The sequence below is a fragment of the Cebus imitator genome, unplaced genomic scaffold, assembly GCF_001604975.1.
Source record: "Cebus imitator isolate Cc_AM_T3 unplaced genomic scaffold, Cebus_imitator-1.0 Scaffold1, whole genome shotgun sequence".
In the NCBI taxonomy this organism is placed as follows: Eukaryota; Metazoa; Chordata; class Mammalia; order Primates; family Cebidae; genus Cebus; species Cebus imitator.
Window position 1 is genome coordinate 6,298,718 of NW_016107316.1, and position 19,973 is coordinate 6,318,690.

General features: G+C 41.7%; 2 protein-coding genes across 2 annotated transcripts; both read left to right on the forward strand.

The window, feature by feature from the left end:
- Positions 1–1,491: 1,491 nt before the first annotated feature.
- LRATD1 (LRAT domain containing 1) lies at positions 1,492–8,808 on the forward strand. Its single transcript, XM_017526005.2, has 2 exons — positions 1,492–1,746; positions 2,748–8,808. Exon 2 carries the CDS (start codon positions 2,784–2,786, stop codon positions 3,660–3,662), a length of 879 nt encoding a protein of 292 aa, XP_017381494.1. The 5' UTR covers positions 1,492–1,746; positions 2,748–2,783; the 3' UTR covers positions 3,663–8,808.
- LOC108302407 lies at positions 3,882–5,970 on the forward strand. Its single transcript, XM_017526013.2, has one exon. The coding sequence runs from the start codon at positions 3,983–3,985 to the stop codon at positions 4,490–4,492; it is 510 nt and encodes a 169-aa protein (XP_017381502.1). The 5' UTR covers positions 3,882–3,982; the 3' UTR covers positions 4,493–5,970.
- Positions 8,809–19,973: the final 11,165 nt, after the last annotated feature.

Genomic DNA, 19,973 nt, shown 5'->3' on the forward strand with positions numbered 1-19,973 from the left:
GGTTGCGATATGCATCAGTCTCCATGTAACCTTGAGCCAATCAGCTAAGTTCTCTGGAACACCAATCTTCTCATTTTATGAAACAAGATTTCATTCAGTAAACAGTACAACCTAGTGAAGGCCTGGATCTAGAATATCATAGGCCTTGGATGGATTGCTAGCACTAGCACTGGAGCTTTTGTTTCCTTGTTTGTTACAATTTGGGTATTAGTGAGTACCCTACAGAGGAATAATGATTAAATTGTCTACTTAATTTACTCTTAAGTGCCTGGCCACGTGTAAGTGGTCAATACAAGCTGTTTTCATTTTTACTATTACCAATGGAACCCACTGCATGCCTAGCATTGGGTAAGAGGCCCAGATTACAAGGTTGTGCAGAATGCAAGTCTATTCTCAAGGAATTCATTTTATAGGGAAGAGGCAGGGGGCACAAATAGGAAGCATCAAATTCCCCATTGAGAAAGAAAAGAGGCTTCCGTAGAAAAGTTGCTGGAGCCCAGGCTTAAAGATAAGTAGCGTTGGGACCAGAACCAGATGTCTAAGAACTCTTCGAGGTTTAAAGTTAGAAACTTTTGAAAATGTTGGTCTAGAATATTGTATAAACGAAATTAGAACACATTCATTCATTAACTTTCCATCCAGAAATGTAATCATTAACTACTGCTCGACACTCCCTTTCCCACAAAACCAAACAAAACCTGTTTAGCAATCCCAATCCTGGGGCTTGGAAAATACTTTTATGTCCTACTCTCTGTTTGCATGTATGAACTCACACACGTGAGTTGTGAAGTACTCCTCCCATACTCAGAAAACCGGAGGCCAATATCACAGGCACAGCCAGGGAATGGACCGGCCAAAGCTCAGACTTTTGGATCGCATTTGACACGGGTCATCCAGTTTTAAACAGGGCACCAGCTCAGGGTCAGCAGCCTCACTCCAGTCAAAGAAGAGGAGCCAACGGTCGCAGGCGCAATGTCAAAGACGTCTGGAGCAGAAAAAGGTCTTCGATCCCAGGGCCATCGGGAGCCAAGGCTCCTAGGGTATCCCAGCGCTCGCCTGGGACAATGTCGCGACCCACCCCGGGCCGCTCGCAGTGCCTGGGCCACGCTGGGGTGCACTGGGGTTTCTTCTCCACACCCAGACTTAGCTTCGCAGCCGGAGGAGCCTGTCTTCCTGGAACACCGAACGCGGGCGGACTGTGTTCTCCGTCACAATCGGCTCGGACCAGCTGGGGGCCACGGGCGCCAGCGGGCAGCAGTGCCTTGCAAAAAGTGCCGCGCCCCACTCCGGTGCGCACACCTCCGCTCCCGCGGGCAGCGAGCGGTTGGATGTGCGGGGGACGGGGCGCGGCGGAGCTGAGCGGAGCCGAGCGGAGCCGAGCTCACTGCGGACCCGCCCCTGCGCCCCTCCCCCGCCGGCGGAGATTGACAGGGCTCTGGCACCCGCCCCAACCAATGAGCGCGTCCTGGGGCGGGCCCTGGAACCGGCTGCTCTGGCTACTTAGAGTCGTCGGCGCGGCTGTGGGAAAGCAGAGCCTAGCCGGGACTGTCCAGGGGGAGCAGGCACCCCGGCCAGTGCAGACCCGGAGGCGCACGGGCGCCGCACCGCACGGTTCGGCGCGGGGCAGTGCGGAGCCACAGCCCCACGCGCAGCCTAGGACTCACTCGCCACCGCCGCCTCCGCAGCACCCATGGGGACCAGGAGACTTTAAAGGAGTTTGGGGTTTCGGGAGCAGGGAAATCACGGGTAGGGAGAAACGGCTTTCTTTGCCTTGGAAACGGTTTTTCTTCGTCCGATTGTTTGGATCCTGTGCTGGGTTGGAGGGAGGGGGTCTTTGAGCTGAAAGTGGACCTCTCTACACACAAACGCTCCCACCCACACCCACACACATACACTGCACTGGCTTTCTCCATCCTCCCCTGCCTCTTTGTTAGGTTATTTTAGACAGAGCAGCCTCGCCCTGGCGCAGTCCGATTGGCTCTGCTGGGGACAAGGCAAGAGAAGTAAGGGGCAGAGTGCACCTGCCTGGGAGGGCAGGTGTGCCCGGGTGCTTGGGCGTACGTGCATCGGCGAGCGTGCAAGCGTGGGGCTGAAATGGTGCACGAATGTGTGGGGTCTAAGTGTGCCAGTGTGTCGTCGTGAAGGTTTGTCACTGTGAGTGTATGTGACATTATACACCAGTACACCAGCCTGCCAATGTCTGGACTCCCAAGTGTCCAAAATGTTGCTGGTGTCAAGTGAATGCCTGAGAATGTGTCCGATTGTCATTGTGCGAGCCGCTGTAAGGGGAGGAAGGCAACCTAGTGCGAAACTGGGAGGTGGGCTGGAGACATGGGAGCTCAGCTTGCTCCCAGCTCACGGGCCTTAGGCTCCCTTCTCCCTCTCAGCACTCCGTCCTTCCCTGGTGTCCGTCTCCCACGCTGCCACAGCCAGCGCTCTCCACCCCACGGGGACCCCGCAACCTCTCCAGCCAGCCTGGGTGTTTTCTTCTGGGAGTTGGACCGGGTTCCCGGAAGGGGTCGGAGGCTGTGCGGTGGTGTCTGCTCTCGCGGTCGCCTTCTGGACCGGTGGCAGCTTCTCCGCCCCTCCTACCCGCGGGGAGGCACGGGGACTCGGCTGGAAAAGGTGACTCTGGTGAAAGCACATAGGAGAGCCGGCAGGTCCCAGGGGCACGCACGTCTTGGGAAGGGACACCGAAAGGGACAGCCCCGACTCTGATGGTGTCTCTGCCTCTCTGTGCTCCGCAGATCCCCGCTCCTGGCCCTCGCCTCGCCGCCTCATTGATGGGCAACCAACTGGACCGCATCACCCACCTCAACTACAGCGAGTTGCCCACAGGGGACCCGTCCGGGATTGAGAAGGACGAACTGCGGGTCGGGGTCGCCTACTTCTTCTCGGATGATGAGGAAGACTTGGACGAACGCGGGCAGCCCGACAAGTTTGGCGTGAAGGCCCCCCCGGGTTGCACCCCCTGCCCGGAGAGCCCCAGCCGCCACCACCACCACCTGCTGCACCAACTGCTCCTCAACGAGACTCAGTTTTCCGCCTTTCGGGGCCAGGAATGCATCTTTTCGAAAGTGAGCGGCGGCCCGCAGGGCGCGGACCTGAGCGTCTACGCGGTCACTGCGCTGCCCGCGCTCTGCGAACCAGGCGACCTGCTGGAGCTGCTGTGGCTGCAGCCCGCGCCGGAGCCGCCCGCGCCCGCCCCGCACTGGGCCGTCTACGTGGGCGGCGGGCAGATCATCCACCTGCACCAAGGCGAGATCCGCCAGGACAGCCTGTACGAGGCGGGCGCGGCCAACGTGGGCCGGGTGGTGAATAGCTGGTACCGCTACCGCCCGCTGGTGGCCGAGCTGGTGGTGCAGAACGCCTGCGGCCACCTGGGCCTCAAGAGCGAGGAGATCTGCTGGACGAACTCGGAGAGCTTCGCCGCCTGGTGCCGCTTCGGCAAGCGGGAGTTCAAGGCGGGAGGGGAGGTGCCGGCCGCCGCGCAGCCCCCGCAGCAGCAGTACTATCTCAAGGTGCACCTGGGGGAGAACAAGATCCACACCGCCAGGTTTCACAGCCTGGAAGACCTCATCCGCGAGAAGCGCCGCATCGACGCCAGCGGCCGCCTGCGCGTGCTCCAGGAGCTCGCCGACCTCGTGGACGACAAGGAGTAGCCACCGAGGGGCTGCCGGCCCCGCCGCCTCCCCGCGTCCCGCACCCATCCAGTCCCCGCACCCGGACTTCGCGGCCGGCGGTTTTCAACCCCAGTCCCCTCGCGCGCCCGCCGCCGGTGGCCGAGGCCCGGGCTGCACCTTCGCACCCCGCTCCCCGGCCGGCGGCAGGAAGTCTCAGGAACTGCCCCGGGGCCGAAAGGGCGCAGCTGAACGGGTGGCGACGGTGCTGGGAGACCCGGCGTGCGCTTTCCCCTTAAGATGTGAACCAGGAAAGGGGAAGGGGCTGAGGGGAGAAAGGACGTGGCCTCCCCCGCGAGTCCATGGTCAGTGACTGTGACCCGACCGGGAAACGACCCTCTTCTCAAAAGCCACCATCACCGCCCCGAGCGCGCGCGCACAGACCGGTCGGAGGCGAGAATTGGTCTTTTCAGGGCACAGTTCAGCTCCTCTGTGGATGCGTCCCCAGATGGCAGGATTTCCAAGAAATCGAGACTGTCCCTCGTGCACTTGGGAATAATAATTCCCCAAGACAGCACTTGGGGATTCCGGGTAATCCTGAGGCTGCCCGGGACTTCTCCAGCTCTCCAGCCCCAGGTAACCTGACATTGTGTTCCAGGCTGCGGGCTAAGCCAGACAGTGTTCGCCTCCCGTTCTTTCCACCGAGGGAAGTGAACGCCACCCCCACCCGCCTTTGCCTGCGAGTCTCCCTCGCTGGCCGAAGGGAAGCCGGTCGGGTCCCGGGAGGAAGATGGCGCAGCGAATTCGGTGAGGACGGCCGGCCCCGCCCCCGACAAGGAACTCGCTCGTTCACCTGGTGTCTGGGAACTTGAATGTGTGATGGGCGCTTACTGTTCTGAACCCTTGATGGCTCCCTCCTAGGGCTGCATTTCAAAAATAGTCATATTTTTAAAGGAGTTGGAGGAGAGGGAGGGGGAGGACATGGCACCATTCCAGAAACCAGCATTATTACAACACCATAGCCAGTATGTTTAGTTTGGCTTTTCCTAACATAGAAATCTTTGAAGGTGGGGGAGTGGAAATAAAGTTTAAAAAATGAGAGAGCAGTTTTCCAACTATGTCAACAAAGCCTATCGTGTTGATGTTTTTATTGACCATTTTAGCAACATGCTAATAAAATTTCAAATTGAAATTTTTATTTTCATGGCTTTAATCCATGATAGTTTAAATACTGGGGGCCATTAAGAGTGGATGTAGCTAAGAGCTTAGCTAACATTGCCTTTTCACTCTATTTTTCTCAAATATTATAAGAATTCTGTTTTTGACTATTGTAGTTTTTTGGCTTTAAACAGCAGCCCTAGTAATAGTGGAGTTGTTAATGAATGTGTATATTGTACTGAATTTCTGTCAGTTAAGGGGTTCACTGCTTTGGTGGAAATTGCCAGCAGGTTCCATGATGTTTCTTTTATCCATGTTGTACCTCATCACCATTTCACATTTGCATTTCTATTTTTCTTCTTCTCCTCCTGATCTCCTTAAAACTGAATCTAGAGTCGGTGGCTTTTCCCCCTCCTCTTTAGCCAGTTTCACAGTTCAATTCTTGCTGAAAACAGGGAAGAACTAGTAGGATCAGGACAAATGCTTGTTTTTCAAAAACTGAAGGCTGGGTGTGAAACCCCTTCCTTAGACAAGGATTATAAACTTCTCTCCTCCTGCTGCAGCCCCAGCCTAACTGATAGTTACTTGATTCAATGTGTTAGACGCTTATAGCATTTAGGTCTCTTTCAAGGGAATTTGTCAAATAATGCTGTTTAGCTAATTGTTGCAAGCAATTGCACATTAACAGCTGTGATTTGGTTGGTCAGAAAGTATTACGACCAAAGCCAGTTTCTTGGCATTTCAAAAATAATGCAATAAAAACTAGTTGAGGTTAGCTGAGACTGAAAATGCCTTTTTCATGGTAAATGATTCACTTCTATTTTTTTTTCTTTCTTTTCTTCTTTAGTTTTCATCCTGGATTCATTCCCTGATCTTAAATCAAAAGGTCAGATCAATGAAATATGAACTAAAGTATTTTTCTTAAGCCTATTGAGTGATTTATTTTTTAAAAAATGTTCAAATGCATATGCTTTTCTTTTAGCACAACAGCAAAACTTTTGTAATAACTAACTTACCCTTGCATGTATAAATAACTGAAAGTCATTTATTTCCCTAGCTTATTCCTCTTTCAAATAACAGGTGGCAGATCATAAAACGAAATTCTTTATTGTATCTACACATTCCACATTCCTTACTGTGTCCTACTACTGTATCTTGGCTCCCTGCTGTATTAAACACCATCTTAAGCACTTGTTCCTGCAGGACTCCTTCTTGACATTTTGTCTTCCCCCTCAAAGTCACTCAAGGGTGGGACTTCATCAAAAGAAATGAATTAGTCTCCATCACACCTAATACTAAGATTTATTTCCTCTGATGGTATGTAGATTTCTCTCTCACTAAGAGGTTACTCTCATAGAGGAACGGCTTGTCAGCTTTATACTTGCCGAGGCTAGACTGGCAGTAAAAATGAGTTGGGTAGTTAAAGTGACATTCGTTATATTGGCCTATAAAAGGATCAGGTCCGTGATAATACCTCTACAAACACGCAATAATAAAACAATAGTTACAGAAGAAACTTGAAAGGTTTGCAAGGTTTCTCTTATTCCCGTTGAAATAATCATTTATTATCTCTTTGTTCAGTGTTAATAAGGTAACCCATGGCAGAAAAATTTGAGTAACAGTTTATCATGCAGAGGATATGGTCAAGATATTACCTAATGGTTTTATCCTGAAAAAGGTGTATACATTGACAATGTGAGTGAATCCAAGATGGTGAAATTTCCCATGGCAGATGGCATGGGCACACTTGATTTTTATTGTGAGTGAATGTAATCATTCTGTATTTTACCAGAGGTGTAGAAATTAGCCCAAAAGTTTCCTCAACACTTTAATGGTGTTAGGAATTTAGTTTTCGTATTAGTTGTCCTTTAGAGACCGCAGCTTCCTAGTAATTTCCATGATGTTGGGTGTGGCTAAGCTGGGGATGGGTTCTGCTGAGCCTGCCCTGGTATAGAGGAAAGCTATCTTTATACTACATCTTTTCTCCACTTTCAGGTAGTGAAAACAAACTATGATTTAAAAAAAAGAAAAAGAAAAGACAAGACAGGTACTTTTACTTCAAAGAGTGCTTTGCTCTACTTTTATTTAAACCAAAAATAAAATAAAATAAGGAGGAGGGCTGGATATACTTTAAACAAAACCAGTCCTGAAATGCTGTTATTCTCAAAGTACATTCCTTCTATTAAAAAAAAAAAAAGCTATAGAATTTACATACATTTTTAAAAGTATGAGTTAAATCGATGTAAAGTGTTCCTCAACATTTAAAAATGTAAGCTGCTGTCATGACAGTATTTTATTAAAATAATATGTATTATAGTTAAGAAAGAATTGTGCTAGATTAGAACATCAAGCACAGGGGCAGATGTATGCTTCACTTGATATATTTTTTTAACATTTGTGTTTACCTTCCCCTCTGTATAATTTTTCTGTGGTGAACACTGTTGTTGGAACATGGCTATTTTATTTTTCTTGGAAACATATGCTATTGGTATTTACAAAATAATGAATTACTCAAATAAGCAGTATATACTAAAAGTCTTCAAACATCACTTCATTGATCACTTATGTTTTGTGGTACACTTTCAACATCCCTAAGAGTTAAATGTCTTAGTCATCCAAGTAGAACAGGGTCAATTTTCAATGAAATTTATAACAATTGCACAATCATAATATACCAACCTAATTTTCTTTTATTCATAGGCATATCTTTAAAGCTTCTCGTTTTTGAACAAATGAAGAGAATCCATTTAGTTTTTGCCTTTTAGAGGTGATTTGCCACATGCACAAAGGGTCTGTAGGTAAAAGACAGGCTTCTAGGTTTCTTGAAACATTAAAAACTGTATTTACAGAGTAGTTATCTAACACTTGAGTCAATATATATTTTTTGAAAATCACTAGCTATTCATATAATATACATATATACATGTATACATATACATACACACATGTACATTTACATAGTTGTAAATACACATATACATATATACACATGTGTGTATATATATATATATGTAAAATCTGTGTACACATACATTTCTGTCTAAAGCTAGCAATTGTTTCATTCAGATACACACACACACACACACACACACACACACACACAAACATACAGACTACTTAAAAACGAAATGGAGAGTGACTTGAGATAACAACGATAGGAGGAAAAAGCCCTGGCAGTCATAGGGCTAACGTATAACTGGGCAGCAAGCAGCTATGCTTAAAGCTAACAATAAAAAAAAAGAAAATGTGGGAGTTGTGCAATTAGTTTTATTCTCATTTCTGGAAGAATATGTTCCTGATTTCTCTAACTAAAAAGAAACAATTCAAAGGAAAGCTGTAAATATTAGGAGGTAATTGAAAAATAAGAAGCAAGATAAAGTGGGGAGGTTACGAGGTGATACAGTGATCTAACAAGCTTTTCAACAGGGGACACCTGTTCTGCCTTCTAACGGAAGACAAGAAAAGCTAAGATCCTATCTTTCAACATTTAGTAATTTTAAAAATCCCATTATTTCATAAGTCAAAGTTTACCTTTGAGCTTGTATTTTTACCTCGTTTGAACTCTAAATAGAAGAGGTTTAAGCATTTGAATAACTGAATAAAAAGAAAACATAGTCTTCCCTGCCCTTGTCACTGATGATGACACTACTTGTAATTACCGTATTTTTTGGAAGAACACTCAGATGAATGGCTTCCTATGTTGTGGACTTTTATCATTCTTTTTTGATGGCTGATAGAACAATGCACACAGTGGCTACTCCATAAATGTAAGACTATGGTAGTTGTCTAGTACAAGTGTTTCTCACTGATTCTTAGTTACTAGGAAAACCAGAAAGCCTATCACCTGGCTTGCCTGCAAAGACGAGCCTAAATAAACTTCTCTAACTAAAATTTGCAGGGTCTTTCCACCTCAAAATGCTCATGGAAATACACCTTATGGGGCTTAAGGCTATTTTCAGTTCAAGGGTATTTGGAATATTTGATTTGCTTCTAGCAAAGAAAACAAACTATCAAAGAATCCAGAAAAGGTAGAAAATGTTATCTTGTCATTCAGTCAGAAAGGGAAAAGCAAACTAACAGTTCTGACTATAACTTTCACAAGTTCATCTCTCACTCACATCAAGGAGAGATTTTTCTCACATGAAATCATAAGATTATTCCTTCAGAAGGAAGCTGATTGTAGCTCTTGCTAAAAATTTTCTTTGGTATGTAGGAATAGACTTACTAGATGTACACCTAAGTCTGGGAAAATTAGATTTGATGGAGTTTGGTCATGGGTGTTTTCTAAATAATCATTACTCATTTATATATTAAAATATTATAATAATTGCTATGCCCTTGGCTTTTATAAGCCAATTCTTAATGTGAACATAAGTTCTGAACTTAATTTTGTCCAAAGGATAGATGTTTATGAAATACTAGGTATGAATACAGTCAATGTCCAAAATTTCAAGTGCAAAGTAAATGCTTCAAAAGTTACTTTGAGCATCATTTAATGTTTCAAAACATTGAAAAAGATCATATAAGGCTATTGCTTATATGTATCCTAAGAAAATTCTTGCCATCAATGTGTGATATAGACATTAATGTTGTATTTGAGAGCTTCCTTATTATAAGAACACTGACATTTGCTTTAGTAAATAAGTTATTATTCCACATTAAGTCATTTCCCCCCGACAATCCTATGACATTACCAGCTCTTTGCTCACTTCCAAGTCCACTGGAGATTTCAGATTTTGCAAGGGGGTGAGCAGATCTAGGGAGATCATACCCATGATGACTTTGTAACACATCTTTCAGCAATAGCATACACTTTGCTTATTCCTATTTGCTTCTCAGTGCAAGTGTCTGACAAAGGGGTCTGAGCTAGAAGGAGGCAAGGCTCAAGGTTAGGGTTGCCAGATTTAGCAAATAAAAATACAAGATGCTCAGTTACATTTGAATTTCAGATAAATTATTATTGATTTTAGGATTATTGTTTTAGGGTAAATATGTTCCCTACAATATTTAGGTTGTTTGTACTAAACATTATCTGTTTATTTGAAATTCAAATGTAATTGCATGTCCACTATATTATCTGGCAATCCTACTCAAGGATAACTTTACCATCTCTAAGAAGCAGTCGAGCCCCCTGACTTTTTGGAGCTGGCAAACTAAGGACACATCCCCTATCCATGGCACTGATGATTTTTCATGTGTCTTTTTAGGCCCAAGTCAGATTCAGGCCCAGAAATGAGCACATAGTGCAGGAGAAGCCTGAGAAGGGTTCACAGCCCCCATGATCACTGAGAGAGAGCTGGTTGTGTGTATGTGTGGGTTAGGGTGGGAAGGTGTTTCATGTGTCTCTATTCTTGTACTCTCTTGAATCTATTTTATAGGAGACACCATCCTTTACCTGGGGATATGATTTATACATTCCTAGATATAGTCAGGAATATTGTATGCTACTGTTTTTCATCCCACCTGCTATTTATCCCGTTCTGGATCATCACTTTACACCTGGCTATTTCTATCGCTTCCTCACCTGTCTCTACCCCTCTAGCTCCTCCATCCAAACACCTATGGCCATAGTGATGTTTGAACCATCAGAACCATCACTCACAAGTAAAGGCTGAGCTCCTTAGTGGAGCAGTCAGTGTCTTCCATGGTCTGACCCCTATATTCACCCACTTGCATTTTCTTCAACCCTCAGCTTACACTCAAGCCATGTAAAACATTTTGTAGAACATGTAGTTTTCATTCACACTTCTATGACTTTCTTTGTTGTCCCGTTTATCTGACTAGCATTCCAAATTCCTGAACAGCAAACTCTTGTTCATCTATGCTTTATGGTGAGCTCCATGCTAGCCCCTCAGGTGGCTTTACTCATTTTCTTTTATAGTTTCCACTGTAGTTTGTTAGCACCCCCAGACTCTCTCTCCAACTACAAATACCATTTACGTCTGTCTCTTCCTAGGTCTATTGGGGAAGGCTCTGTGACTTGCTCATTTTTGCTGCTGAAAAGTCTAACACTTGCAGTAGGTGCTAAATTAGAGTCTATTCAATCAGTGGGGGAACAGGGGGAGGGAGAAGAATTGACTTCTCTGTAAGTACATGAAGAATACTGCCCAGCATCTCTCTCGGAGGTGAACCATGGTAGGAAGGGGCTAAAAGTGCCTATCAACTTATACAGGATTCTCCTTAAGAGCCATACAGTAGAAATGTAGTTTCTGTTTAGAAAATAAGCTGGAATAATGTGAACCTTCATTGTGGTATATTACACTGCAAGTGATGCGAGATGAGCTATACAGAGTTTAAAAGGTTTCTCCGCCCTGGGTATACTGGTGCAAGCATTTCTTCTTGAATGAACTTTATGAGTTTCATTACTATGGAAATACAGATTTTTCTCCTCTTGGTAATTTAATTTCTGCCCAGGTGAGATAGCTTTGGGTGTTGCAAATTTTGAAGGTGTCTGAGGTTTGATTTGCAAGAATTAAAGAAGAGACCAAACATTTCCTAACTAGACCACTTTAGTGAATGGTCTCTAGAATGCCAGAGATGTTCAGTCAGTGAAAAAAGAGTCTATCTACTGAAAACCCAAGTACTGTTTCCCTTTTGGAAAGGAAAATCTCTCCCAGTTTTACTAAGCAAATTCACCTCCAGCATGCAGGGAAGAAGGTAGCTGAGCTACGTTGCCTGACCTGCCAGTAGGGGGCGCAGAAAGAAAAACAGCCTCTTGATTGACGGTTGGACCTCCAGGCTGGTTGAACAGCTAGAATAATTTGAAATGCAATTGAGCACTGAAAATGTAACCAGACTAATGTCTTATGAAATATATATGCTTTTATATTTAATGTTTTCCTTGGAACTCCTAGGAGGAGAACCCCTTACTTTTATAAGGAGCTATTATTCTCTTAGCATCTCTGGGCATTTAATTTAGTTTAATCTGGTTTTGGACATGGTTAAGGTTGCCTGTATCTAAGACAAGTTATTTTAATTTGGGATTTTAAACCACAATAACCTGCTGAGAAAAAAACGTGTCAAAATTCTAGAGAACTTCTTTAGAGTGAAATATTATTACGAATTTGGGATTCAAACTCCAGGTAAATAGGAGTTCTGGTGAAACATTGCTTTTTCCCTGAGAGCAATTCCCAGAGTAGACAGTGGAGGAGATTTTTCATTATTCAGCCTCACCATTCTGATTTTAGAAATCAGTGCCCCTTGTGTGTGTCTGCTTTGTGTATAATTTTATTAGACAGGATCTATAAAAGAAAATGGGAGCAGAGGTAGTTACTTCATCCTCTACAGGCCAACAAAACAAATGCTCTAAACCCAGATTACTTCTGTCCATGTTACTTCCTTAAAGTCTTTAAGGGCTTTCCATAACTCAAGACCAAATCTAGACTCCCTGGCAGCACGCAAACTCTGCTCCAGCCTGTTGCGTACTCCATCCTCCAACCCCAACCCTCAACCTCTGAAGCTTCACCCACTGATCTTCACTAGCAGGCATCTGTACTGGACCACCTACCTTTCTCCAAAAGCCTAGTAATTGTAGGCCTTTGCTCAAGCTGTTTCATTTGCATGGAACATTCTTCTCCTCTCCTTGGCACATGTAAAAATCCTCCTTATCCTGATCCCTGGTGAGAACCCTGTTCACTTACCAGCTGTTCTGTGAAGCCTCTCCTTTTCCTACCACACCCCTTACACAAACAGCTAAAACTGGCCAAATTAATCCTCTCCCATTTGAGCTTCTGGTGTAGCACTTTCTCCAAACATTTAATGATCATGCCATCCATTTAATACTCCAGGTTTCAGCCCCTAAGCTATGTCAAACATAATCTATTTAAGTTAATGAGAACCTGATTGCCTTCTGAAATAAGTTTGAGAAAGGTGTCTTGGCACTTTGATCTTCGGTTGATTAGTAACTGGTATCTGGTCCATAGTAGGTCCTCGATCAATGCTGACTTAATTTTCGGAAACTAATTTAATTCAAAAGCAACTATTCTACAACAAGAACAGTAAGTTCTATTTTGAAATTAACGTCCTAGTGGGAGATAAACTCCTTAAACATGTGTTGGGTCCCTAATGAAGGCAAACATTTTTTTTTTTTTTAATTTTACATGGATACAAAGCATAGTCTAGATTTCAAGAATGAGATAGGACAAAGAAGACAGGAACACTATTAGCTATACTCCATTATAGACTGGAATATAGGTCATTACTAGGTATAATTTTTTTAAAATACCATAGAAGGTCAAAAGAAATAACACTTGAAGGTATACATCAGCTTCAAGAAATCAGCCATTGACTGGCGTAGAAGTTTTGATGATGCTTCTAAGACAAGTACACATTTTTGTTAACTTTTTATAATTAGGTAGAAATACAGATAAATACATTTTCTTGTTATTTAAATAGACTATCTTCTGTCACTGTTATATTAAATACCATTTTTAGAGTGAGTTTGGCCCTTTGAAGTCTGTAGAAGTACAATTTAAATGTGTTTAAGCAAAGTCCTTTTGATGTTGAACTACCAAAATCAGCAGGTTATTAGCAATTAATTTACCAATTAATTCACCTCCCAGTGTATATTTGTAGACAACGTCTTTGATTGATAGACGGATTGGTTGCCTAAGATTCAGTTCATAGAGTTGGGACAGGTTCTTTAATGGGTAACTGTGCAAATACAAGAGCTTCTTAGAGTAGGGCTGGACCCAAAGCAGTGATGACCTGAGAGGATGTCCTCACCCAAGGAGACAGTCTGAGCTGACAGACGGGAGAACAGGGTCACAGGCCAGTACTGAAGAGCTAGGGGAGCTACGAAGAGAAGGAGCAAGCAAGATTTCGGAGCTGTGAGGATAACTATCAGATGCAGTGTGCAGAATGTTTCAGGACCAAGACCCTTTTCCAAAGTAGAAATAATAATCGAGGTGTAACAATTGCTAAAAGAGAATTAACAACTCTAAGAAATGGTACTGGCTCACAATCTATATAAATATTTCAATTTTAAAGCATATAGTGTTTAATTTAAAATGTCCTTCTTAAGGAAAAAACAAAACAGAAAACCTGTTAACTTTGACGGTATTCTTTCAATACAAATAATTGAATTTCTTTGAAGAAAAACAAATCTGAGCCTTCCTGTCCAAAGAAATCTTGAATTTTCTCATGTGTTTCCAATGGCCTTTGGCCCATAGCATTGGCTTTCTAAATGCGTCTAATAACTACAGTAAATATCTCTAGGAAATTCGGCACATCGTACAAACAAAATGTTTCTTTTGTGTGCAATTCCCATTTACTTTGAGAAGGAGAAATTCCAGATTATATACAGAGATTGATAAGTTTGCCAGAATATCCAGGTATATAAGCGTCAACTACTGGACTGCAATCCTTTAATATTAATGAACTCAAAAGAAAAACAGCTGACTTTATGCATTTATTTTAATAAGGCTGTGAAAACAGTCCATGTACAGCATAAAAACCCCTTGTCTTTTAAAAATGCTAGACAGAATCTTTAAATAAATTAAATTTATTTGCCTGTCAAATCTGTCAAATTGACAAGAACCCTCAAGGAGTATTGCTGATGTTGTAGTTCTACTCTTCCAATAGGATTACATTTGGAATTTAATAAGGGCTGCTTAGAGGAAGAATCCATCCATCAGAGTAATTTTAAGTAACAAATATTTACATAATATCCTAAGTCTCCAAACTCATAGGGCCACAATGATTTTGTTTCCTTTGAAAAACCTTTATTACTTACAAGAGTGTTCTGAATATCATATTTGCTTATAATGATGAAATAACATAAGGAGGCAACTAAGTCCACATCATCATCGGAATAATTATTGATATTTTCTCAGAAATGTGTTGCTTACGTAGTCAATTGCCCTCATGTCCAACCTTGTGTCTGTCAGGTCTTAGTGTTCCCAGCATACAAATGGGGACACTGAGGCTTGGAAGGAGAAAACACTCAGCTTGGTTATCACATACCTTTCATTTAGTAGAGCCAGCACTTTAATTCAGGGGTTCTGATCCAAAGATATTACATCTCTCTGTCCCTTACAAGATCTTTAAAATGTCTCCCTCCACCTTTATCTTATAGAAAAAAAAATTATTGCTTTCAGTTAACACGTGGAAGTATTTGTATCAATGCTCTAGTAGTGGTCAGTTAATGAAGATGAGCTGTTAATTTTTCAAAATGATGTACTTTAGAGAAATAGGTTTCAGAGTATTCAAAAAGGCAAATCCGTTCGAACTCTGTACCCATTGTTTAACACACACTAATCACCTAGACATGATGTCCAACCTCCTGGAAAGAAAGTCTCAAGTACATGTCTAAATATCAAAATGGAATCAAGCCTCAATTTTCAGATTCTTTTGTTTTTCATCCTGAACTTCAGAAACAGAGGTGCATCTGTTGGATGATATTCAAGGAGTCTGTGTCGGTAACGAGGGGTCCAAGATAATTCTCATAGGACTTTTCATTTATTCATCAATAAATACTATGCGGTTGACCATGTGTTGGAAAAAATGTCTTTCAAAAATAAGTTGAACAAGAAAAAAATAAATGCATAGCATGCTTTTAATTTCTTAAAAGAAGTTAAATATTCTGGATAAAAAAATGTATTTGATATTTTAATTAAAATTTTTCCAGCAACAATCTGTAATAGTTGCACAAAATAATGACTGTTTAGTGACTGACCAGCCCTAATAGCAGGGGAAATACATGAGTCAGGCCAGGCACAAATCTGGATGAAGGACCTATTTACACATGTAAAGATCCCTGATTAACTTAGCTAGGAGAGCATTACCACGAGATGCTGCAGTAAAACAGGTTACTCATGACCATTCTCATGAAAAAATATCTGGCATCCATTTCTACATGAGATTAGTTATTCCTTGTGAACCATGAACTCACTGGAGATCAAAATAGACCCAAATAAATAAAACACACTAGGTAAATCATCTAGGAGAAAGATGGTATATGGGAAAGGACATTGGATTTGAAAAACATATGGCTGGCCAGGCACAAAGGCTCACACCTGTAATCCTACCACTTTGGGAGGCTGAGGTGGGTGGATTGTCTGACCTCAGGAGTTCGAAACCAGCTTGGGCAACTTAGTGAAACCCCATCTCTAATAAAATACAAAAAATTAGCCAGATGTAGCAGTATGTGCCTTGTAATCCCAGCTACTCGGGAGGCTGTTATAGGAGAATCACTCAAAACTGGGAGGCAGAGGTTGCAGTGAGCGAAGATCCCGGCATTGTACTCCAGCCTGGGCAACAGAGCAAAACCATCTCAAAAAAAAAAAAAAAAGAAAGAAAGAAAAGAAAAATACATGGCTATACATCCCACATCCAACTCTTTCTTTCTGGCTGTGTGATCTTAAACAAGTCACTGCCCTGAGCCCCTATCCCTCAGCCTGTTAGCAGGAGACTATGAACCCTAACTCATAGTGTTAGGATGAAGTTAATTAAATGTCTATAAATGTCCACTCACAATGTTTTGTACATAAAAAGCAATCAGCAGCCATTAGCTGAATTAAGTTAAAATACTAAGTGAATTGTCGTGTATCACTGAGATTGCAGGTTTCCTAATGTTCGAATGTGTTTTATTTGTCTCTACTTATGTGGTAAATCTTTGGAGAGAATGGGTCTTTTCTTACTCATTTTTTAACCCCCTAAGCAGAATTTCAAACATGGAGTAATTCAAAAACTTCTTGATAAAAGTCAAAGGGCAACTACAATTTTATCCAAATAGAGGTGCTCTGAGCACAATGAAAATGAGTGTTTCTTAAAATAAATACATGAAGTACTTGCTAAGGACTCAATATGTGTATCTTCCCCAAATCCGTATGTTGAAATCCAAACCCCCAAAGTGATGATATTAGGAAATGGGGCCCTTGGGAGGTACTTAGGTCCTGAGGGTGGACCCCTCATGAATTAGATTGGTACCCCTATAAAAAGACACTTAAGATCTTGTTTTTTCCTTCTGTTCTCCATGTAAGGATACAATGAGAATATAGCAATCTGTAACCATTAAGAGGACCCTAACCGGAACTTGATCATGCTGACACTGTGATCTCAGATTTCCAGCCTCCAGAACTATGAGGTATACATTTCTGTTGTGGATAAGTCACTCCATTCATTGTATTTTAACTCAAATGTACTATGACACCATTCTATTAAAGGAAGTGCAAATAGTTCCTCCTAATATTTTATGCAATGACTGCATCTAAGCTGTACTGAAAGTCTAAAAATAGTACCCATAGCTATGTTCCCATGGTCAGAGGATTCTCCAGGCAGTATCCTCCTACCCTTCGCTGAGAAGTATTGCATTCCCCTCTATGTTCACTGCTGTTCATGGTCTTCCCAATGCTTACAGTTAACTTCTTTATCCTTTGAACCTAAAACTGTATTGCAAGGTTTATCTCTGTTGTATATTGGAGGAAGATCTTACATGTGACTCTTTATTATAAAAGCTATATTTTTATTTGTGTGTTTACTCAGACTTTTAAAAGTGAGAGGAAAATTTTTATAAATATTGTATTCCTCAGTCTGTAGAGGCATCAGTTCCTCACAGATTTTGTCTCTCCTTTGGAGACTCTGCCTATTTCATTAGCACAGCAGTTCTCAACCTTCTTGGTTGAGGACCTTTAAATTATTGGGGAGGCCAAAGAGATTTTGTCTATGTAAATTACATTTATTAACATTTGCCAAGATAGAAATAATACTAAATTTTAAAATAACACATTTTAAAATAGCAAATCATAAACCTATTACCTGTTACATAGTAATGCTTTTTAGAAAAATAACTATATTTTCCAATAAGAAAAGTGAGAAGAGTGATATTGTTTTATACTTTGCAAATTTTCTAATGACTTTCTTAACAGAAGACAACTTGATTCTTATGTCTGCCTTTGCATTCAATCTATTCTCGTATAACACATCATGTAGCCTTTGCCAAACTCCTTTGAACACTTGTGTAAGAATTAGAGTAGAAAAGAAAAATGGTAGAATTGTAAAAATGGTTTTCAGCTTGTGCACCCTGTAAAAGACTCTCAGGGACCCCGCAGGATTCAGGACCACGCTTTGAGAACCACTGCTGTGAGATCTTGCCTAGTTTTCCAGTATTCCAACTAGGTTCTCTGGAGTTCACACTCAGGATAGTCAACTGCCAAATCGCCAAGGCAGTGAAATACACCTGTAACTAGCAGGAAGTAATGCAATCAAAACTATCTTGCTTTTTTTTTTGTTTGTTTTTAAATCCCATGTTTATTCATGAAGGTAGTTCCTCCCCTGTCATTGTATAAAGTCAAGCCAGTTCATTAACTTTTTCTCTTCTCTCTTAGGCAACAGAAAGTCCTATGGTGCTCCAAGTTGCAGAAACAAAATCTCAAGTGGTTCTTAGAAAGCTTATACCCTTCAAAAAGCCAATTTACAACTTTATTAAAAGCCCTGGGACTTTCTTCCCTCACAAATAAAAACAGCTTTGCCTGTCTTCACTTCTTGACCTACGTTGATAACTCTAGACCCCACTGCTCTAAAGTATGTGTGTGTGTAGGGGTTGGGGGTGGGACGTAGAAAGGATGGTGGAGGAAGGCTGGTAATGTTTGACTTGATTGGCACTTTCAATAAAGCATTGCGTTTTTCTCATGCGGTATTTTAGAGTTGGATCTTTGTCACATAGGAGACCCCCCAAAACCAGTTTCCTGTTATCTTACTGTGGATGTTTCTAGCTCTCACTGTAGCATTCCATCATTTTTCTATGTCAAAGCATCTTAGTTTAACACCCTGTTATCTAAAGAAACCAGCATTCACTGGGTGTTCCCAGCTCCAGGAACTCAGGTGGCTTCATAATTTGTTCTGTTTCCTTGCACTTAGGAAAAGTACTGACAGCTCATAATTGTTTATATTTCTTAGGATATTTGCATTTAAACTAGGAGCAATACTTTCTTTTCTTGGTATAATTTGTCTCACATTTTTGAAAGTAATAGCTATTCATTAAATTACCTTTGAAAATGCAGGAAGAAAGAAAAATATTGTCTATAATTCTACCACTCATAAAAAACACTATTCATATATGTGCATTTTCCTCTATTAACCTTTCAAAGCATGTCTTAATTTTAATTGTATCCACACAAATACAATTTTATATCATTCATTTTACTTATTAATATGCTATTAGCATCACCAATGTCAATATAAACTACATGTAAACATCAATTTAATGGTTGCAAAGTATTATATCAAATGGATATGCCATGGCTTAATCACTGTATTTATTGTTAAATATTTGCATTGTTTACACTGTTTAGTATTGAAAACGATGCTGCAATACCTCTTTGGATAGATACTTTTTTATTTATTTTGAATTATTTCCTTAGAATATATTTCTGGATATGGAGTCACTGAGTAAATGAGCATGAAAAATTTTAGGAAACACATACACACAGACACACACACACACATTTATGTGCATACACACACACATACAGTTTTGTAAAAAGTTAACATATGCCTATGTTCATGGCATATCACCATCATTGACCCATGAAACCTCACATTCTTCATTGATTGATTTCTTTTTATTTCCAACCTTAATTTCCATCCCCCTCATCTTCATTGTAGCACCTTGACTAATATGCTTAATGTATATCTCTTTATTTATACATGGTCATATTAGCATCTTTATTTTGTGCACATATACTATAAATGTACACAAATGATATTGTACTAGGGATCTCATATTGGTTTTTCCTTTGCCCAGCAATCGGTTTTTAAGATCTATTTACATCATAGATCTAGTCTAAGACTACAGAGTGCTCCTTGATTTGCTTCTATGTATCCACTATGCTATACTTCTCTAACTAGTGGACTTCCCTGGACTGCATCTAGCGCTGCACTACAACAAATAGTGCTGCTATAATTTTCCCTGGTCCATGCCACCTCATGGGTAAGGTACATATATATATATATAGAAGAGAGAATGCTAGGTCATCAGACATACATACACCTAACTGTGCTAAGTACTGCCTGATTGCTTTCCAGAGTGATTCCTCTAGTCTGTGCTCTCAGCAGCTGTGCATGTGAGTCTCTGTATCTACAAATCCCATCGACACTTGGTATTATCCATCTTCCTAATCATCCCACGCTGCCAGTTGCAAAGTGATATCTCATGGTTGTTTTCATTTGTATTTCCCTAAATGCCAGTGAGTTGGA